Source organism: Capsicum annuum, chromosome 5 (genome assembly GCF_002878395.1).
Source record: "Capsicum annuum cultivar UCD-10X-F1 chromosome 5, UCD10Xv1.1, whole genome shotgun sequence".
NCBI lineage: Eukaryota > Viridiplantae > Streptophyta > Magnoliopsida > Solanales > Solanaceae > Capsicum > Capsicum annuum.
In genome coordinates this window covers 114232375-114252915 of record NC_061115.1, presented here as the reverse complement: position 1 = coordinate 114252915, position 20541 = coordinate 114232375, and the positions used below count along the sequence as shown (strand labels likewise).

Here is a 20541-nt window from a genome sequence, read left to right as displayed (position 1 = left end):
GCTCCTATTTATACTTGGGAATGGGCAACCTCTGAATTAAGTCATCAGGTCTCTAATGCTCGGCCTTCACCTGCTAACAACATAGGCAATGAGCTACAAAGTATGCCACATCTCTCTTCATACTATTCCACCAATAATGTTTTCTCAAATCTTTATACATCTTAGTTGTACTCGAGTGGATAGAATATCTGAAGTTGTAAGCCTCACAAAAGATCAACTGAATCAAGTTATGCACCCCTGAAACACAAATGCGACTATCAAATCTTAAGACACCCTCAGAATCTATAGTAACCCTCTTTGACTCCCTACTCAACACCTGATAATGGATGATGCAAAGCCTTTTATCCTCCAACTAACGACTCTAAATCCTCTCAAATAGCGAAGATATCACCTCAACACTAGCAAGAATCTTTCTAGGTTCTAAAATATCAAGTCGTACCATCGAGTTGTCTAAGGATTGAATGTCCCATGCCAACGGCCTCAGAGAAACCAAAATACAAGCCAAACTACCTATACTCACAGCCTTCCAGCTCAAGGCAGATGCTACCACATTCGCATTGCCCAGATGATACAAGATAGAGATATTGTAATCCTTAAGCAACTCTATCTACTACGATGCCTCAAATTAAGCTCTCTCTGGGTCAAAAAATGCTGAAGACTACGATGATCTGTGAAGATCTCATAATGCACTCCATAAAGATAATGCCTCCAAATCCTAAGTGCAAAAACTACCGCTGCCAACAACAAATCATGAGTGGGGGTAGTTGTGCTCGTGTACTTTTAGCTGCCTCGATGCATAAGCAATACCACAACCATGTTGCATCAATACATAACCCAGACTAACATGAGAAGCATCATAATACATAGTGAATCTCTCACCCTCAATAGGAAGAGCTAAAATGGAAGCTGAAGTAAGATCCTTTGAGCTTTCCAAAGCTCGACTCACACTTCTTGACTCATTAAAAAGGAACCTGCTTTTGAGTCAATCTAGTCATCGCCGCTGTAATAGTAGCAAAACTCTCAACAAATCATCTATAGTAACCTACCAAACTAGTGAATCTACGAACCTCAGTCAGAGATGTAGGGCTAGCCAATCACGAATGGCATCGATGTTCATTAGGTCTACTATAATCCCATCCTTATACACCACATGTCCCAGGAATGCCGTTGTATCAAGCTCAAACTCACACTTAGAGAACTTGGCAAAAAATATATGATCTCTCAAAGTTTGGAGTACAATCCTAAAATGCTGCATATGCTCCTCTCTATTCATCGAATATACAAGGATGTCAATGATGAACATAATAAAAAAGAAATCCAAATAAGGCTTGAACATATGATTCATAAAATCCATAAATGCAGTTTGGGCGTTAGTCAACCCAAAAGACACCACCAGAAACTCATAATGACTATAATGGGTCCTAAAAGCTGTCATCAAGATATCTTTAGCCCGAATCCTCCACCCTTAACTGATGGTAACCGAACCTCAAATCAATCTTAGAGAACACTGTTACTCCATTAAACTGGTCAAATAAATCATCAATGCGAGACATTAAGATACCGGTTCTTCACCGTCACCTTATTAAGCTGCCTATAATCAATACATATATGCATAGAACCATCTTTCTTCTTCATAAACAACACAAGATCTCCCTAAGAGAACAAGTTTGGCCTAATAAAACCCTTACCAAGAAAATCTTGAAGCTAAGAATTTACTCCTTAAACTCAGTAGGAGCTATACAGTAAGGTGCCATAGAAATAGGCTGGGTGCCCAACTTAAGATCAATAATAAACTCAATGCCACACTCATGAGGAAGACTAGGTAGATTGGTAGGGAAAATGTCAAGATACACATGGACTATAGGAATAGAATCAAGCGACGGACTCTCCACACTAACTTCATAAATATAAGTGAGATAAGACTCTCAGCCCTTGAAATAAGCCTCTTAGCATGAATATAAGAAATAATCCCCACGGCTCGCGGCTAACTGCTCTATGCTACATGTCTGGGGGTGCATCGGGTATGGAAAAAGTAATGGTCTTGGCAAAATAATCCAGGACCGCATGATATTGGGGTAACTACTCTATGCTCGGAATCACATCAAAATCCATCATGTCTAATATAATAAGATTAACATGAGTATCAAGCTCTCGAATAGTCATAACACATGATCTGAAAACTCGATCCACTACTAAAGAATCACCCACAGAAATAGATATACATAATAACATAGATAATGAATCCCAAGATAACTTTAATCGTGGAGCATAAATAGAAGACACATAAGAATAGGTGGATCCCAAATCAAAGACACATTAGAATAAGTGGATCCCAAATCAAATAAAGAAAAGCCTAATTAATAGCACACCAAGATTATACCTTTATAACAGTATCCGATGACTCAGCCTCGGGTCTAGCAGGTATTGTATACAACTGACCATGCCCTCTACCTAGCTGGGCTCCTGACCGATCTCCTGTCCTACCTGCTTGAGAACCTCCACAAGCGCTCTGGACCACCCATATGATGCATACCATATCTATCTGGGGGATGAATTGCCATGATAGGTGGAACACTCTGAGTTAAAGGAACAATTGCTCCACGACTAGGGCATTTTCTCGAGAAATGACCAAAAACTCCACAACCATAACATGCCCTAAGCGCTAAGACAAAATAAAAATAACTAAAAAAACCAGCACGTCTAGAATTACTAGAAGCCTCTCAAAGACTAACCACAACCTTGGCCAGGACGATCACTGAAGCTAGACTGGCCTCTATCGATAATTTGAAGTGTGGCCTAAATGGGTCTACTAGACTGATCTTGATGCTGATACGACTGATGGAGGAGGGGGATACTACCTAACCACTGCTTCTTAACCGTAAGCCACTAAGGCTCTCACTAAAACTACCCTAATAACGCGATTTCTTATTGCTGCCTCCTTGGGCCTCGTGATGCATCTTCTCCATAACCTGAGCATGATGAAAAACCTAAGCAAAAGACCTACCCACAACAACCAAAATCTGTATAGACATATGAAGAGAAATTCTCAATCCCTGAGCAAAACAACGAACTCTCTCATACTCAGTAGTTAGAATAGAAGTAGCATGCCTAGACAAATCATGAAATTGAGACTCATACTCCACAACAATCATGGAGACCTGTTCCAACCTCGAGAACGGATCCCTTAAATGATTCCTAAGACCCTGAGGCATGTAATTTTCCAAGAAAATCTCAGAGAATCGAGCTAGTCAATGGGGAAGACCCAACTATCCTAGAATCAAGATAACCTCTTCACCAATGTTAAGCTTCCAAGTCTAACTAAAAAGTTGTGTAATCCATTCCATGAGTCTCAACTAGGCCTAAATTACGGAGCCTATTCTCACAAGCAATCAAGAACTCATACGCATTCTTGCCCGGTGCACCAGAAAACCTAGGTGGATCTAATCTCAAGAATCTACCCGATATCTTATGTTACTCTATAGACACAGTACGCCGAGCAACTACCAATGTAGGAGGGACCTCAACTCTGTTAGCCGTAGCTATGGTAGCGCCCTCACCTCAGTACCACTTTGATCTGTAGAATGTGCACTATCAGATGGTGCACCACCAACCAATCCCAAAAGCTGACCCAAAGCATCCTTGAGCATTGACAAAGAAATAAATCTTAGTGGAGTCTGATCTTTGGCCCACTGTTGGCTAGGGCGGAAGAATATCTAGCTCAGGAAGGGGAATAAGGTCTGGTGAAGACCCCTTATCCTAGCCTCTAGCTGGGATACATCTCTGGGATGTCTACAACCTTGAGGTTGTCTACAAATAGCGATAGAATTTTGAGGCTCGGTCTCGGGACACTCATCTCGTGTTGTGGTAGCACGTGTCCTATCCATCTACGAAAGAGTGAAACCAACTTATACTTCTAGCACAAAATGAGTGAAAGAAGTAAAGGACTCCTAATAATGTCCTATAGTCTTCTGAAGATAAGAAACAGATGATATCATTTCGATCCGTGGGACTCTACTAGACAGTTGCTCTTGTACCAACAATATCGATGAAACCTAGGCTCTGATACTAATTTATCATGATCTAATTTCTGAGTCATGATGGCACCTACTTTATCCCGGCAGTAGGTAAGCCGAACCGTACCCTGACACTATTTACAATGGGCTAACTTGGTGGAAATGGCCAAAAAAATAGAAATCAACACTTAAAGAGTTAAATTAATTATAAAGCAGTCATAATAGTCTAATAGATAGATAGAATAACAACAACCATCTCAAGACTCAGTAATGCCGGTACAAGAGCTACTACAACTAAACTATAAGTACTCAAAAGTCAAATATAATCCCTCTAAAAAATAAAAGACTAGACATAGGTACATAGAAGGAAAAAGGATAACTCCGACTCCAAGAGCTCACCCAATCTCCAAAATCACTCAGCATGATTGTTGAATTAGTGGTAATGACTAGTACTCGAATTTGCACCAAAAAAGTACATAAGTGTAGGATAAGTAACAAAACCATGGGTACTCAGTAGGTATCATTGACTGACTAAGCTAAATCATGATATAAATACAAAAAGATACAAGATAAACTAAACTAAGTTAAGGTAGGCAAAAATTGGAAATAAGCTTCAACACTGCTGTGCATAGGTAAATAAATAAATATAGTAAAGTAATATACATATCACACTATTATAACTACTAAATTGGCCCCCATAAGCCAATAAATGCAGAAAAGTAAATAATCTTATGTAGGCCCTTAGAGGGTACAATCAAGGAAAGTAAATAACAAAATAACCATGAAGTATCGATTACCATGCCATAACCAAGAATCTATCCTAACCATATCATATTATGGTCAACTCCCAAATGTCGGACTTGAACCGAAACTCAATAGTATCATCATCATTACCATCATTTATCGGACATGAACCAGAACTCATATTACCAATATCATCATTAAATGTCGGACTCAAATCGAGACTCATATCACCAATATCATCATAAAATGTTGGACTCAAATTGGAATTCATATATGTATCATTGTCATAAGAAATTATTAGACTTGAACTGAAACTCATATATTATTAGACCATATCAATAGACCATGTAAATAAATTGCATCAGAATCCATATCCCTAAAACACAATAATTATCCACCGAAACTTACCCAAAATTAGCACTAATTCTTAATCACTAAACTAGCATAGTCAATAAACATCAAATCTCTTCAAAGTCCCAAAATAAGCATTAATAAGGGTATATAATGCGTAAATACGTCTATAAAAGCTAAAACAAATCTGGGCCTAAGGTGGACAAGAGGGGCCCACTTCTATTCTCTGAAATTCAATTTAGGTAAATTCTATCCCGAAAGAGGCTAAGGTATCTAAGTTCATTTCTAGATGTTAATTAATCCCTAAATATCCCTAAGATAGCAATTTATCCTAAAACATAAGTAACTATTTCACGGCCCAAAACCCAAGGGTCATGCTGACACTTGTCGCAGCAAGCCTTGACAAGTAAGGCTATCACCCAAACTGAATGACAAGGGAAATCAATACCAAAATCCAAGACAAGACTTTTAGAGTAAAGTCGAGCCACACAAACATGACAATAGCTAAAATACAATCAAAGTTAACTAACCAAATCCCAAAATCTAGTGTCACAGTGTAAGAACCAACTAATACAACTCGAAATCAAAATATACATAGGATATCCAAAAAGGGAACAAACTTTGTCTATGAATACAATAAGGCATAGTTTAGATAAGAAAAGGTTGTGGTCAACTCCGGGTGCACGGACCAATCTCTATCTTGAATAGACTCTAAATGCTGCCTGAATCAGCTATTCGTGCAACACACTCATACCTGGATCTGCATCAAAAGGGCATAGTATGGATGAATACGGTCCACTTGTACTAAGTAGGTATCATAGGTCGAGTGAGTAATATAGAAAATAAAACATATAAGCACAAACTATAGGCACGTCACTTGCAATCAAAAAATGTCCCTAACGGCAGCCCACACCATCTCGACTAATAGTTCAACTGTGTATATATATATAAAACAATAATAGGTAGGGGAAAGAAGAACAAGTGTACACTTACTTTGAATATAAGTACAAAAAGATAGATAGAAAAGTGGACAGATATTCAGTCACAAACAGAAATATAATCATTGAACAAGCACAACATGTGGAATGCAATGAAAATGATGATGATGATGATGAATATGATAATGCACGAGGTCATCACACAACCTCCATATACACCTACCGAGCTCATCTATAGACGTAGAACCCATGAGACATTTATCAACCCACATATATCGAGCTCTGCTCCTAGGTGGGACCCATGGAGGTTTGTCAATCCGTATACAACCAATATCTATAACTCTTTCCAACACATACATTGACAGAGGCACATACATCAATAAAGAATTTCTAAAGATGTCATATTTTCAGTTAGAAAAATCTAGTGTTTCTAGTATTTCCAATATTTTCACGGTGGTACTAGTATTTCATGAATGAATACGATATAAGAATGTAATGCTCACAACCAACCTAAATAAGAATATCTAATATCCAACGAATATACTAACCATGTGAGCCAAAAATTCACTCAAATCAGCCAACCATCCATGATACAATATAATCCAGAAACCATCAAGTGAAACATGAAAGAAAATGTCATTGATACCATATAATCCCAAAACCTAGGATTTTTCCACCAAAAAGAGTGCAACTAAACATACATATATCATTACCAAGCCAGCAATAATATATAAGACCCCACACGGTCACACATAGCATATAATGTCTTAAGAACCATCAAATTTTATCCATATGGACCTCCACACGGGCATATAAATCACCTAAACATATTTTCCATGACACAACCCCATACCTGCAGTATGCTTTACATTATTATTAACTACCAAACCTAGTCTGAAGAAAGTTATGCCATAACCTACCTTGAATACCAAAATTAGAATAAATAAGCCTCTATCACCGAGCTTTCACCTCATGTATAGACTCAAAAATTAGCTAAAACACACAAATATAGAATCTACGCATCAAAGAAAATCAACAATACCTATATTTCCCACTTCCAAATTAGAGTCAAAATGGACACCTAAAATGAATTTTCTAAAAAGAAGGGTCAAACCAGAATTTTGGTCCAAAAACATTTTTCTCAAGATTAGAGGAACTCTTAGGAGAAAATCCAAGTGATAACGAGGTAAAATTGTGAGTTGATTCGAAGAAATGATAGTTTGGGCCTTCCGAGCCAATACCCCCAAATTTTACCTTTAAATCTGAGTTTAAATAGGATTCAAATGTTAAAACCAAACAAAAGTAATTGAAATTGGAGTTTGGAGCTTACAAATAGAAGAAAATGCCTAGAAACTTGATCCCCAAGCTCTAAGTCTTAAAATGGTGAAGAAAAATTGATAAAAGAATTATTTATACCGAGGTGCAAAGTGCCGATAAAGCAGTCAAGTACCCTTTTTGCAGTAGCCGCTTAGCGTGCCAGTTTCCTAAAGCGGACGAGGGCTGCTAAAATGCCCTTGCCCAGTTCGTAGCCGGTCATTAATGCGGCTAAGTGGCTCTTTAATGACTGTCTCTACAGCGGTCAAAGTGGAGCTTTAACGGCTGCACCAACTGAGTGGTGCACCAGCTATGGAGACTTGAAAAATCTGCGGATCCCTCAGGATTCATCCGGAATCTTGAGAATGTAAACGAACTATGCTACCCTATCAAATTAGATGCTCCAGAATCAATAGCGATATCAGATTTTTAAAAAATATTATTTTTACCAAATTGACCCCCGAGACCTATTTTTACAACTTTTCCAATGGAGGATTGAAATGAGATATAAAAGCCGTAAAACAACACCAATCATGTTACAACCCTAAAATCAATGTTCCATATATGTTGGCGCAATTTTGTTTTGCCATTCAACGCACGATCAAAGATGTTGGCCAAAGTCAACTACTAAGCCTTTAAGATCACCAAAAATCATAATCTCATATAAATCACACTAAAATGCATTGGGAACCATGTCAAACATCCCTACACCCCAGAAACACCACAATGCAACCACGAGGTGGGGTGAAATGGTCAAATTATATAGAAATAAGTATTTCACACAAATAATCAAAATCAGGTTATTACATCATCCACTACTATGAATCTAGTTTGTCCTCTTACTAAGGTTAATAGAAATACCTAAATTTGTGAAAAGTTGGGAATAGCTACTATGCATATCAGACTCGACCTACTAAGTAGACTCATCTAAAAATCAATACCTCCACTGGACCTTAACTACATGAATAACTCTAGAATGCAACTGTCCAAAATCCCTGGTTTGAATGGAGACATGCTCCTCAACAAAAAACAACCGGTCATCTAACTGGACTAAATCCCTGAGACTCATCTAGAATGTAAACCCGAAGTATGGAAACATAAAAATCTGGAAGAATAGATGATAAATTTGGGGGCAATGCTAACTCATAAATCACATCCCTAATAGTTCAAAGAATCTCAAAAGGTCCAATAAACCTGGGGATAACCTTGCCCCTCTTTCCAAACCTTATCACGCCCTTCATGAGCGACACATGAAGAAAAACATGACCACCAACACTAAATATGTAGGCACGAAGTATACTATCTGCAGAACACTTCTTCCTACCCTATGCCGCTCAAAGTCTATCCTGAATTACCCAAACTCTATCTAAAGACTCAAGAAGCAAGTCCATACCTTGAGGTCTAATCTCCAAAATATCAAACCAACCAACTGGAGAGCGATAATGCCTACCATATAAATCCTCGAATAGATCCATATCAATACTGATAGCTATTATTATACAAACACTCCGCCAAAGCTAGATGCTGCTCCCACTGACTACCAAAGTCCATCGCACAAGTGCGAAGCATATCCTTCAAAACCTAAATAATCCGCTCTGACTGACCATTAGTCTGGGGATAAAAAGCTATACAAAGATCAATCCGAGTACCTAACTCCTCCTGAAAAATCTTCCAAAAGTGAGATATGAACACTGAACCTCGATTCGAGATAATAGATACCAACACATTATGAAGATGAACTATATCCCGAATACAGATAGGGCCAATCTCTCATCTCTGAAGGAGACCTGAACTAGAATGAAATGGCAAATTTGGTCAATTGATCCATAGTGACCCAAACACTATTTGAACCATGGGATGTACAAGGCAATCCAATCATAAAGTCTATTGTGATCCGTTCCCATTCTCGCTTGGGAATGGGTAACCTCTAAAACAAACCACCAGGTCTCAAATGCTCGGCCTTTACCTATTGGCAACATAGGCAACGAGCTACAAAATTCACTATATCCTTCCTTATACCACCCCACCAGTAATATTGTCTCAAATTTTAATACATCTTACTCACTCTCGGATAAATAAAATACCTGGAATAGTGAGCCTACTATAAAATCAATCTAATTCAATGACCCACTCTCGGCACAAACTTGGCTTCCAATTATCAAAATGCCATTTGAATCAAGTGAGGCTCCCTTAACCTCACTATTCCATACCTTATCTCAATTTTCTCAACCTAACATCATAAAACCGATGAGCCCGAATCTACTCTATCAAAGAAGACCTAGCCTCTACGAATGCCAAAACACATCTAAGTGTTGAAATATCAAGCCTAGCCATCCGGTTAGCTAAATACTAAACCTCCAAGGCCAAAGGCCCCTCTTGAGTCAAAAAATGTGCCATGCTACCCATGCTAGTCAACTTTGCTCAAGGCATCCACAACCATGTTAGCCTTACCTAGATGATAGAGAATAGTCAAGTCATAATCCTTCAACAACTCGAGCCAATAATGCGGTCTCATATTAAGATCCCGATGGGTGAAAAAATACTAAAGGCTACGATGACCTAAGAAAATCTCACAACAGACCCCATACACACAGTGCCTCCATAACTTCAAAGCAAACATTATCACACACAACTCTAAATTATGGGTGGGGTAACTCATCTCGTAGGGCTTCAATTGACTAGAAGCATAAGCAACCACCTTACCGTCCTACATCAACACAACACCTAACCCAACACCAAAAGTATCATAGAAGATAGTAAAACCCATGCCCTCCTTGGGCATAGTCAAGATAGGAGCTAAATTCAACAAATCCTCGAGCTTTTGAAAGCTCGCCTCACAATCATTAGACCAGTAAAAGGAGATCTTCTTCTGATTCAACTTGGTCAATGGAGTTGCAATCGATGAAAAACACTCAACAAAACACCGATAGTAACTGGCTAATCCAATAAAACTCTAAATCTTTGTAGGAGAAGTTGGCCTAGCCTAATCATGAACCACTATAATTTTGGACTAATCAACCATAATACCATTCTTAGTCACCACATGACCCAAGAAAGAGATAAAATCCAACTAAACTCTTACTTGGAGAACTTCACATACAACTTCTAACTCAATCTCTTAAGCATAATCCATAAATTCTCATTATGATTGGACTCACTCTTGGAATAAATCAAGATATCATCTATAAATATAATGACAAAAGAGTCGAGATACGATCAAAATACCCAGTTTATTAACTCTATGAACACGATTGGGGAATTAGTCAACCCATAGGACATGTCAAAGAACTCATAATAACCGTATTGAGTTTGAAAAGTTGTCTTCAAAATATCCAAAACTCTAATCCTGACCTGGAGATACTCGAATCTCAAATCAATCTTTGAAAACACCCAACCACCCTGAAGTTGATCGAACAAATCATCAATATGAGAAAGGGGATACTTATTCTTAATCGTCACCTTATTCAACTATTGATAATCAATACACATGCACATAAACCCATATTTTTTCTTCATAAATAAGACAGACGTACCCCAATGCGATACACTAGATCGAATAAAACCCTTATCTAATAACTTCTGCAATAGATTCTTCAATTCCTTCAACTTTATTGGGACCATCCTATAAGGAGTAATAGAATAAGCTTGGTGCCCGACTAAACATCAATGGCAAAGTCAATATCACGATTTGGAGGTATACAAAGAAAATTATTATGGAAAATATCCACGAACTCACGGACCACACGAACAAAATCCAAAAAGAGGTAAAGCAGTACTGGTATCGCGAATATAAGCCAAATAAGATAAGATCCACTCTTAACCAAATGACGAGCCTAAGGAAAATATATAACTCTCTTGGGACCCAAATAAAGCACACTCTTCTAAGATATCCTTGGCACACCTGGCAAAACTAATGTCATGGTTTTAGCATAACAATCAAGGACATCATGATAAAGAGCTAACCAATCCACGCTCACAATGATGTCAAAATCCACCATATCGAGAATAATTAGATCTACCCAAGTCGCATGCCCTACAAAAGTCACAATATAAGATCGGTACACCTGATCCACCACTAAAGAAATACGAGGGTAGATACATGAATAGGCACATCAAGAGGCTCACAAGAAGAATCAAAACTTGAAGTAAAATATACAGACAAATAGGAAAAAGTTGATCTCGAATCAAATAACACAGATGCAGATCTAAAATAAATAGGGATGATACTTGTGATGACAGTATCAAAAACCTCTACCTCTGGCCTAGCAGGTATAGAATAGCACTGTCCACGTCCACCACTTGGCTGAGTAGCCCTACGACCACTACCACAGGCACCACTACCTCTACCTCTCGCACCTCTAATAGAACCTTTACCTCCCATAGTTGATATAGGAATAACTCTGAAAACATGATAGGGATAATCTTTAGCCACTGGCTAGCCTTATCACACATAAATCAAGTCCTGTGACCCAACTTAATAGAAGGAGGTACGACTGAGCTAGGACGACCACCCAAAGTTGCTGAACCAGAAGACCCACTAGCTAAACTCTACAAGGCTACTTGTACTGGTCTACCATGATATCGGTGGAAGCCTCTAGAATCTCTACCTCAAGAGATGTGATCTATTAACTCACCTTGATTGTGTACCTTTTCGATGTCTTTCTGAGATACTCTAAGAATAGGTTCAATCATCTTAGAATGATCCATAATACTCCAAAATAATGCCTCATACACTATCATCTGAGTCATAGCAAGATAAAAAAAAACATCCAAGCCCTTCATAAACTTTTAAAACTTCTCAGACTCGATGGCAATACTGGTATAAGAATATCTAGACAAGGTATAGAAACATGCCTCAAACTCTGTAATATTCATAAAGCACTTCTCCAAGTGATCAAACTCATCTCTCTTCTAATTCCTTAAACTAAAAGGTACAAAACTATCTAAAAAGGACTATGTAAACTAATCTCAAGTCATCTTTGGTGAACCAAGAGGTCGACAACAAATAAGCAACCTCCATCAATCTTTGGATACATCTCTCAACTAATAAGTTATATAAGCTACCCCATGTGACTCAAGTGAACTAAGGTTATGAAACTTCTTATGACAATCCATCAAGAACTCATAGGCATCTTCACCTATAGCACCATTAAACCTAGGAGGACCCAAGCAATTGAATCTCTCAAATTTTTTTAATCCTTAGAAGATATAATTATACTCGTAATAACAGGAGGCATAGTATATCTGGTTGAATGAGAACCCATCTAAAGAGGCATCATAGAAGAGGGCTGAACTCTAGATCTCAGAATACCATACTAAAAAATAGGAACTAAAGAAGAAACCACACTCGGAGTCTGTGGAGTACCATAAGTAGATATCGGTACAATAGAAGGGTACCTACTCGAAACTAGAGAAACACCATAAGCAAGCTCTGGCACAGATGGAGGTACAATACTCAAAGCTGGAGGAATACCGGCTGTACTCATGAGAGCGCCATCTAAATGGGTTAACAACAGAATCAACTACCCCTCCAAGACTGGGGCTGAAGAATAATGTGTGATCATAGCCTCATAACTCCAATATGCTCAACTGAGGCTCGGGGGAAAGTCCCCTAGTGCTATCTCTGGATGGGGTAGATCCTCATGCCTGTCCTATACTTTGAACCTGACCATAATTCATAACTTGCCCCCTAGACTGGGCTCCTTCCTCAGATAATAGATCTGTATCTCTGGCCTCACTAGATCTAGTCCTTACCATCTGTACAGAAAGGAGTGAAATATGACTTAGAATGCAAGGTATGAAAGATCCACATGATGAGGAACAAAATAAGAGAATTTTCCTAAAGATATCTTATAGCCTCTCAAAGATAGTTATAGACGCCTACGTATCGATCCACGATACTTTATTAGACACCTTATTCTTACATTATTGAGAACAATGAACCTGACACCTCTGATATTAATTTTTCACAATCCAAAAACCAAGGGTCATGATGTCACTTTTTGCGACAAGCCTTGACAAATAAGCCTATTAGCCAAACTGATAAAACAAGGAAAATCAACACCAAAATTCAAGACAAGGCTTCTAGAGTGAAGTCGAGCCACACAAATATAATAATAGAGAAAATACAATCAAAGATACTAAACTAAATCCTAAAACCTGGTGTCACAGTGTAGAAACCAATAAATACAACTCAAAATCAAAATATACATAGGATATCCAAAAGGGGAACAATCTTTATCTTTGAATATAATAAGACAGTCCAGATAAAAAGGTAGTGATCAACTCTGAATGCATAGATAAACTACTACCTCGAATAGACTCTAAATGTCGCTTGAATTAGCTAGCTGTGTGGTGCACTCATACCTAAATATGCACCATAAAGGTGTAGTAAGGATGAGTACAGTCTACTTGTACTAAGTAGGTTTCATAGGCTGATTGAGTATAGTAGAAAATAAAGCATATAAACACAAACTATGGGCACACCACGTGCAATTAGAAAATGTCCCAAATGGTAGCCCACACCATCTCTACTAATAGTTCTACTATATACACATTTAATAACAACAAGTAGGGGAATGAAGAATAAGTATACACGACAACAACAACAACGGCGATAACACTGTCACTGACAATGACAATGACAATGACAACACCGACAATGACAATGACGATGACAACAACAACGATAACAATGACAACCATGACAACGACGACGATAACGACAATAATGGCAACGACAACAACGATAATAATAACAACAATGACAATGGTAACAATAACGATAATAACAACGACAACAAAAACAACAACAACAACAATAATAACAACACGATAATGAAAATAATGACAACGTTGATGACAACAACAATGACAATGATAACAACAACAACAATGACAACGACAATGAAAATAACAACAATGACAATAATAATAATGACAACAACAAGAACAACAATGATGATAATGACAACAACAACAATAATGACAATGACAACGATGGCGACAATAACAACAACAACAACAACGACAATGACAATGACAAAGACAACAATAACAATAATAACGACAATGACAATGATGATGATGACAAAGAGAACAACAATGATAATAATAATGACAATGACGACAACGACAACGATGACGATAATGACAACAACAACGATAAAAAATAATAACAATGATAACGACAATGACAATGATGATGACAATGACAATAATGAAGAAGACGATGACAACGACAACAACAAAAATAACAACAACAACGACAACGACGACAACAACAATGATAATGATGATGACAAAGACGACAACTACGACAATGACAACAACGATAATAACAACAACAATAACAAACAACAACAACAACAACATTATTGTTATTATTGTTACCATTATTATTATTATTGTTATTATTATTATTATTATTATTATTATTATCTACTATCACTAATACTATGTTTCTATTTTAAAAATTTTAAAATTAAAAGTACTAACTATGTGTGTATATTGTACTACCACTGTTTTTATTATTATTAGTATTATTATTACTATTACTATTATTATTACTATTATCTTTTATTTATATTATTATCTTTTATTTATTATTTAAATATATTTTAAGGATAAATCTTTGAGTAGTAAGAGTTCATTTAGCACTCTTCAATGTTACGTTCCTAAAGCTAATGATAATATTTTCTTAAAAAAAGCCTAATATATTTAAATTAAAATGTCTCTAATCTTCTAATTCAAAAATTTTATTACAATCTTCTTTAATTTTGTCTTAAAATTGCCACTTGACTTATTTTTATTTTGCCACTTGACTTTCTTCTGGTGCTTTTACTTTTGTTTATATATATATATATATATATATATAAAAGTAAATTCCATTCAATTGCATTTACTGTGAAGCTTATGTTACTTATATGTAGTTTTGGTTAGTTTTCCTCCTTTTTCTCGCATATACTACCTTTATTATCATGGGTGTTCAATAAATGTCAGTATTAATATTTCATTTCACTTCATTTTTTTCCTTTTCATATACATGCATGTTACTTTCTAAGAAAAATGGTGTTTTTCAATTGGATTTTTTTTTATCTATTATAAGGTTGTGTATAATAGACTCTTGTGATGTGGTCCTTAAACGGTTCAATTTTTTGCTGCAGAGAAATAGAAAAATTACTATGATGTATTAATGTACAGAGTAAACACCTTCTAAATTAGAAAAATTGATTATTTGAGCATAAGGATATTCTAATCTATTTCGCTGTTGATATAGTTAGTCGTTCTCTCTCTACTACCATTCTCCTACCAACGTTCCCTACTAACGTCTATTTTCAAAGTCACTTTTGACGTGACTGGGCTAGCGCCGGTGAAGCAGAAGCCAGCGGCATAACATCGCCGATGATAAGTAAGTGTCCTACGCCCTTTCCCACTTTTCCTTCTTCTTTCTTGGTCCTTCTCTCTCATTCCTTTATCTCTTTCCCCAATGTTAGCCACTGTACTCTCACCGGCGGTGTGGGTTTCTGCTGTCTCCTACTCTGGTGATGGTAATAGAGGAAGCAAAACTGGTGGTAATAAAAAAAAGGGGAGAGATAAGAAGTAGATCTGGGTGGTGACAGCTTAGTAGAACCAACTTAACTATCGCCGGTGGTAACAGTGGTGGACCCAGAACCCAGACCAGATTTGATCAGACGATCTTCCAGTGATTTTTCCAGGCGAAGTGATTCTGGCGATACACCTCTACATATCCCGCTGAAGCCTAACCTTAAACTTTAGCTCTAGTTGTAGCTTTATTTTTATTTTGAGCCTTATTTTATTTTTAGCTTTCTTTGCAGCTTTATTTTTACTTTTGTTTCTATTTTTATTACATTTTTTGGTATCTTTACTTCCTGGATTTGGTGTGGATGAATCTGCTTGTTAATTTGGTGCCTAGTATCTATTGTTCTTAAAATTTGAGGCCTTTTTACTGTTGTGCTATTTTGTACCTTTTTTCCTATTGTCCAAGATTGAGTAGTGGCTTTGGTGGTAAATGGTGGAATAGGTTTATGTCCTGGGGGGTTGGGGATGGGTTGGGGTCCGGTGTTAGTAAAGATTCTTAGGAAGAGAAGGATCAATATTCCGTGTGTCCAAAAGACTAAGTGGGTAGGTTCTAAGGCTTGGGATGTGGATGGGTACAAGTTGTGGTACTCAGGTAGTGAGAGACATATAAATGCAGTAGGTATCTTAATGGATGAAGAGCTTAGGGAGCAGGTAGAAGAGGCTAATAGGGTTAGTGATAGAGTGATGACTATTAAATTAGTCATTGGGGGTTTAAGTTGAACATTTATAGTGCTTATACGCCATAAGTGGGCCTGGACGAGGAGGAGAAGAGGATATTTTGGATGAGGTGGTTCGTGGTGTGCCTAGCTCGGAGAAGATTTTCATAGAAGGGTGCTTCAATAGGCACATTGGAGCTTTACCGATAGGTTATGGTGATGTACATGGAGGCTTTGGTTTTGGGGATAGGAATGGTGTAAGAGCTGCTCTTTTGGATTTTGTGAGGGCCTTTGAGTTGGTGGTAGTGAATTCCTGCTTTTTGAAGAAGGAGAAATATCTGGTTACTTTCTATAGTAGGTTAGCCAAGACTCAGATTGACTTTTTGTTACTTAGGAAGGGGGATAGAGCTTTGTGTAAGGATTGTAAGGTCTTTTCAAGTGAGTATCTTGTGACCCAGCATAGACTTCTGGTGATGGACTTAGTTATTAAGAAGGGAAAGAAGAGAAGGGGTAGGGAGGTTAACCTAGAAATAGGTGGAGTGACCTGACCCTAGTTAGTGCTATAGAGATAGGGGCAAAGTTAGAGGGGATAGGAGCTTGAGAGCGTAGGGGGACATGGATAGTATGTGGAACACAGCTGCGGGTTGCATCAAGGAGACGGCTAGAGAGGTTTTGGGTGTTTCGAGAGGCTGGTTTGGCCGACATCAGGGGGATTGGTGGTGGAATGAAGAAGTTAAGAAGAAGGTGGCATCGAAGAAGGTGGTTTACATTAAGTTGGTTGAGAGTAAGGATGAAGAGAACAGGTGGGTGAGCACAGAGGAGTACAAGTTAGCTAAGAAGAAGGCAAAGTTAGTAGTCTTTGCTGGTAAGACAATTTGTGTTTAAGAGATTATATGTAGGTTTAGAGGAGAAAGGCGAGGAAAAGAGGCTATAAAGGCTTTCCAGAGCTAGGGAGCGTAAGAGTCGGGATCTGGAACAAGTTAAGTGCATTAAGGGGAAAGATGGTAGAGTGTTGGTGGAAGATGTTCTTATTAAGAAAGATGGCAGTCGTATTTTTATAGGCTCCTGAATGATAAGGGGGACAGAAGCATTGGGTTAGGGGAGTTGGAGCACACCGAAGAATTTTGTGATTTTGGCTATTGTTGATGTTTTAAAGTAGAGAAGGTTTGTGAGGTGATTCACAAGATGCGAAGAGGCAGGGCGACAGGGCTCGATGAGATTTCGGTGGATTTTTGGAAGTTTGCTAGCGGGGCAGGGTTGAGGAGGTTGAACGATTTGTTCAACAACATTTTCAAGTCCGCTAAGATGCCAGAGGCATGGAGATGGAGCACAATGATTCCTTTAAATAAGAATAAGGGTGACATTTAGAGTTGCAACAACTACCATGGTATTAAGTTATTGAGTCACGATGAAGATTTGGGAGAGGGTGGTGGAGCGGAGGTTGAGGAAGATAGTATCTATTTTGGAGAATCGATTTAGATTTATGATTGGTCGCTCGATGATTGAGGAAATTCACCTAGTGGAGAAACTGGTTGAGCAGTATAGAGAGAGAAAGAGGGATATGCACATGGTGTTTATTGACTTGGAAAAAATATAGGACAAATTCACTAGGGAGGTTGTTTGGAAATTCTTGAAGGTGAGGGGGTCCCTGTGGTGTACATTTATTTGATTAGGGATATGTACGAGGGGGTGAAAACTCGGGTAAGGACTGTGGGAGGGGATTCCAAGCATTTTTTGGTCTTGATAGGGTTGCACCAGGGATCGACTCTTTGTCTATTTTTATTCGCCATGGTAATGAATGTGTTGACATGGAGTATTCAAGGTGAGGTGCCATGGTGTATATTTTTTGCAGATGATGTAGTCTTGATTGATGAGTCACATCGAGGTGTTAATGATAAGTTGGAGGTTTGGAGACAAACCTTGGAAGTTAAAGGTTTCAGATTGAGTAGGACCAATACGGAGTACTTGGAGTGTAAGTTAGTGACTTGAGGCAAGAGGACGAGGTGGTAGTAAAGTTGGAGTCTCAGGTGGTGTGTAAAAGGGATAGTTTTAAGTACCTTGGGTCTATGATTCAGAGGAACTGAGAGATTGATGAGGATGTCTCTCACCGTATTAGGGCAGGTTGGTTGAAATGGTGGCTCTCCTTAGGAATTTTATGGGATAAGAAGGTGCCCTCCAAACTTAAAGGCAAATTCTATAGAGTTGCAGTCCGGCCGGCTATGTTGTATGGAGCGGAGTATTGGCCGGTTAAGAATTCTCACGTCCAAAAATTAAAGGTGGCGAAAAGTGTGAGTGGCATCAGTGGAGGATAAGATTCAAAAAGTAAGGTTGAGATGGTTTGGGCATGTGATGAGAAGGGGCACAGATGTTCCAGTTCGTAGGTGTGAGAGGTTTGCCTTGGATGGTTTCAAGTGGGGTAGGGGTAGACCGAAGAAATACTGGAGAGAAGTGATTAGACATGACATGGAGCAATTACAGCTCACTGAGGACATGACCCTTGATAGAAAGGTTTGGAGGAAGAGTATTAGGGTAGAGAGCTAAGGGGGGTGGGAAAGTCATAGGCTGTAGTTAGGAGAGTTTGGTGTAGCTTGGATGGTAGTGCTAGGGTTGGGGGAGTGGGGTGCCCTTTTTGGTGTTGTTGTATCGCTGTTATTTCATCATGTTGTATGCTTGTGTCGTTTGAATATGGTCCTTTGACTTGAGCCGGGGGTCTTTTGGAAACAACCTCTCTACTTCTTCGGAGGTAGTGGTATGGACTGCGTATATTCTACCCTCCCCAGACCCCACTATGTGGGAATATACTGGGTTTGTTGTTGCTGTTGTTGTCCTCTGTTTATTGGTTTTTCATTCAAGTTTTACTGTGTATTAGTTTCATACTTCTTTGGTTTGTGCTTTTAATATAGTGTTTATTTATTTGTTGCATTTATATAGGCTCACTCCACATCTATGGGTACCCTCCTCAAAATACACTTCCATTCTAATTGGATGAAAAGCCTGATAACTAACAAAAAAGAATATTTCTAGAGTTTTGTTTCATTCAGTTCTGGTGAGTTTTTCTCCATTTTTGTTGTTTTCATTATACCCGATTATTATAGCGGAATTTTAGCGGGTATCTGATTGTTTCACTGTGCCGTGAGTAGGTTGTTGTTGGATTTTGCATGCACATGGATAACGATATCCAATCTGCATAGAAATAGTAATGCACCAAGAATGTTCGATAATATTCCAAAATCAAATATTATTTTAAAAATACTAAATCAAATAGTTTTCAAAAATATCTTTTCTCGGTCTACAACATAGTTCCGTTCAACAATTTGGGAGGTGCTTTCCTATTGTAAATTGAGTCTTGAAATAATGAATAGTCCATTGTTGGTAGATGATAGTATACAGTGCCAATAATCAAGACGGAAGAAATTATATATGAATCAATCTTCAATAACATCATGGAGGTGAGTTTTAATCTGTGTAATTTGAAATTTTTTATTTTATCTATTTAGAGTTGTTTTATTTTGAATTCAAATTGTTGTTTTACCCCTTCTATGAGAAGATCAGTTGTCTACAGAAATGAGTCGCATCTGAATTGAGTTAATTGAATGCTACCACGTCATCTTAGATGTGATATACTGATTGGTGATTGTTGATAAAAATAACTATATTGCAAGTTACTGATAAAAATAAAGAATTACTATTTTGAACCAGAGAAGTTGTCTTGAATTAAGTGATTTTTATGCAATATGTTTAGAGTACAAAGAAATGCTGAAAGCTTTCCTGAAGGCACCCTTTTTGATATGGTGCTAGAAGCACACAACATAGTCTTTCTGCTGAGTATGTATCATCAAATGACCAATACAAAATTTTGCGTCTTAATTTCAAATAAGTTGGTGTGAACTATTTGTGTTTTCATTCTTAGACACATTCTCTATG

General features: G+C 37.9%; 1 protein-coding gene across 1 annotated transcript; it reads left to right on the top strand.

The window, feature by feature from the left end:
• The first annotated feature begins 17232 nt into the window (after positions 1-17232).
• LOC107871779 lies at positions 17233-17985 on the top strand. Its single transcript, XM_016718664.2, has 2 exons — positions 17233-17482; positions 17777-17985. Exons 1-2 carry the CDS (start codon positions 17233-17235, stop codon positions 17983-17985), a joined length of 459 nt encoding a protein of 152 aa, XP_016574150.2.
• Positions 17986-20541: the final 2556 nt, after the last annotated feature.

Excerpts from the sequence above, each read along its gene's own strand:
- LOC107871779 (XM_016718664.2), top strand. The coding sequence starts at position 17,233 with ATGGATAGTATGTGGAACACAGCTGCGGGTTGCATCAAGGAGACGGCT. Across the intron at positions 17,483-17,776 it reads AAAGTTAGTAGTCTTTGCTG|AGAAGGTTTGTGAGGTGATT; the intron begins GTAAGACAATTT and ends GTTTTAAAGTAG.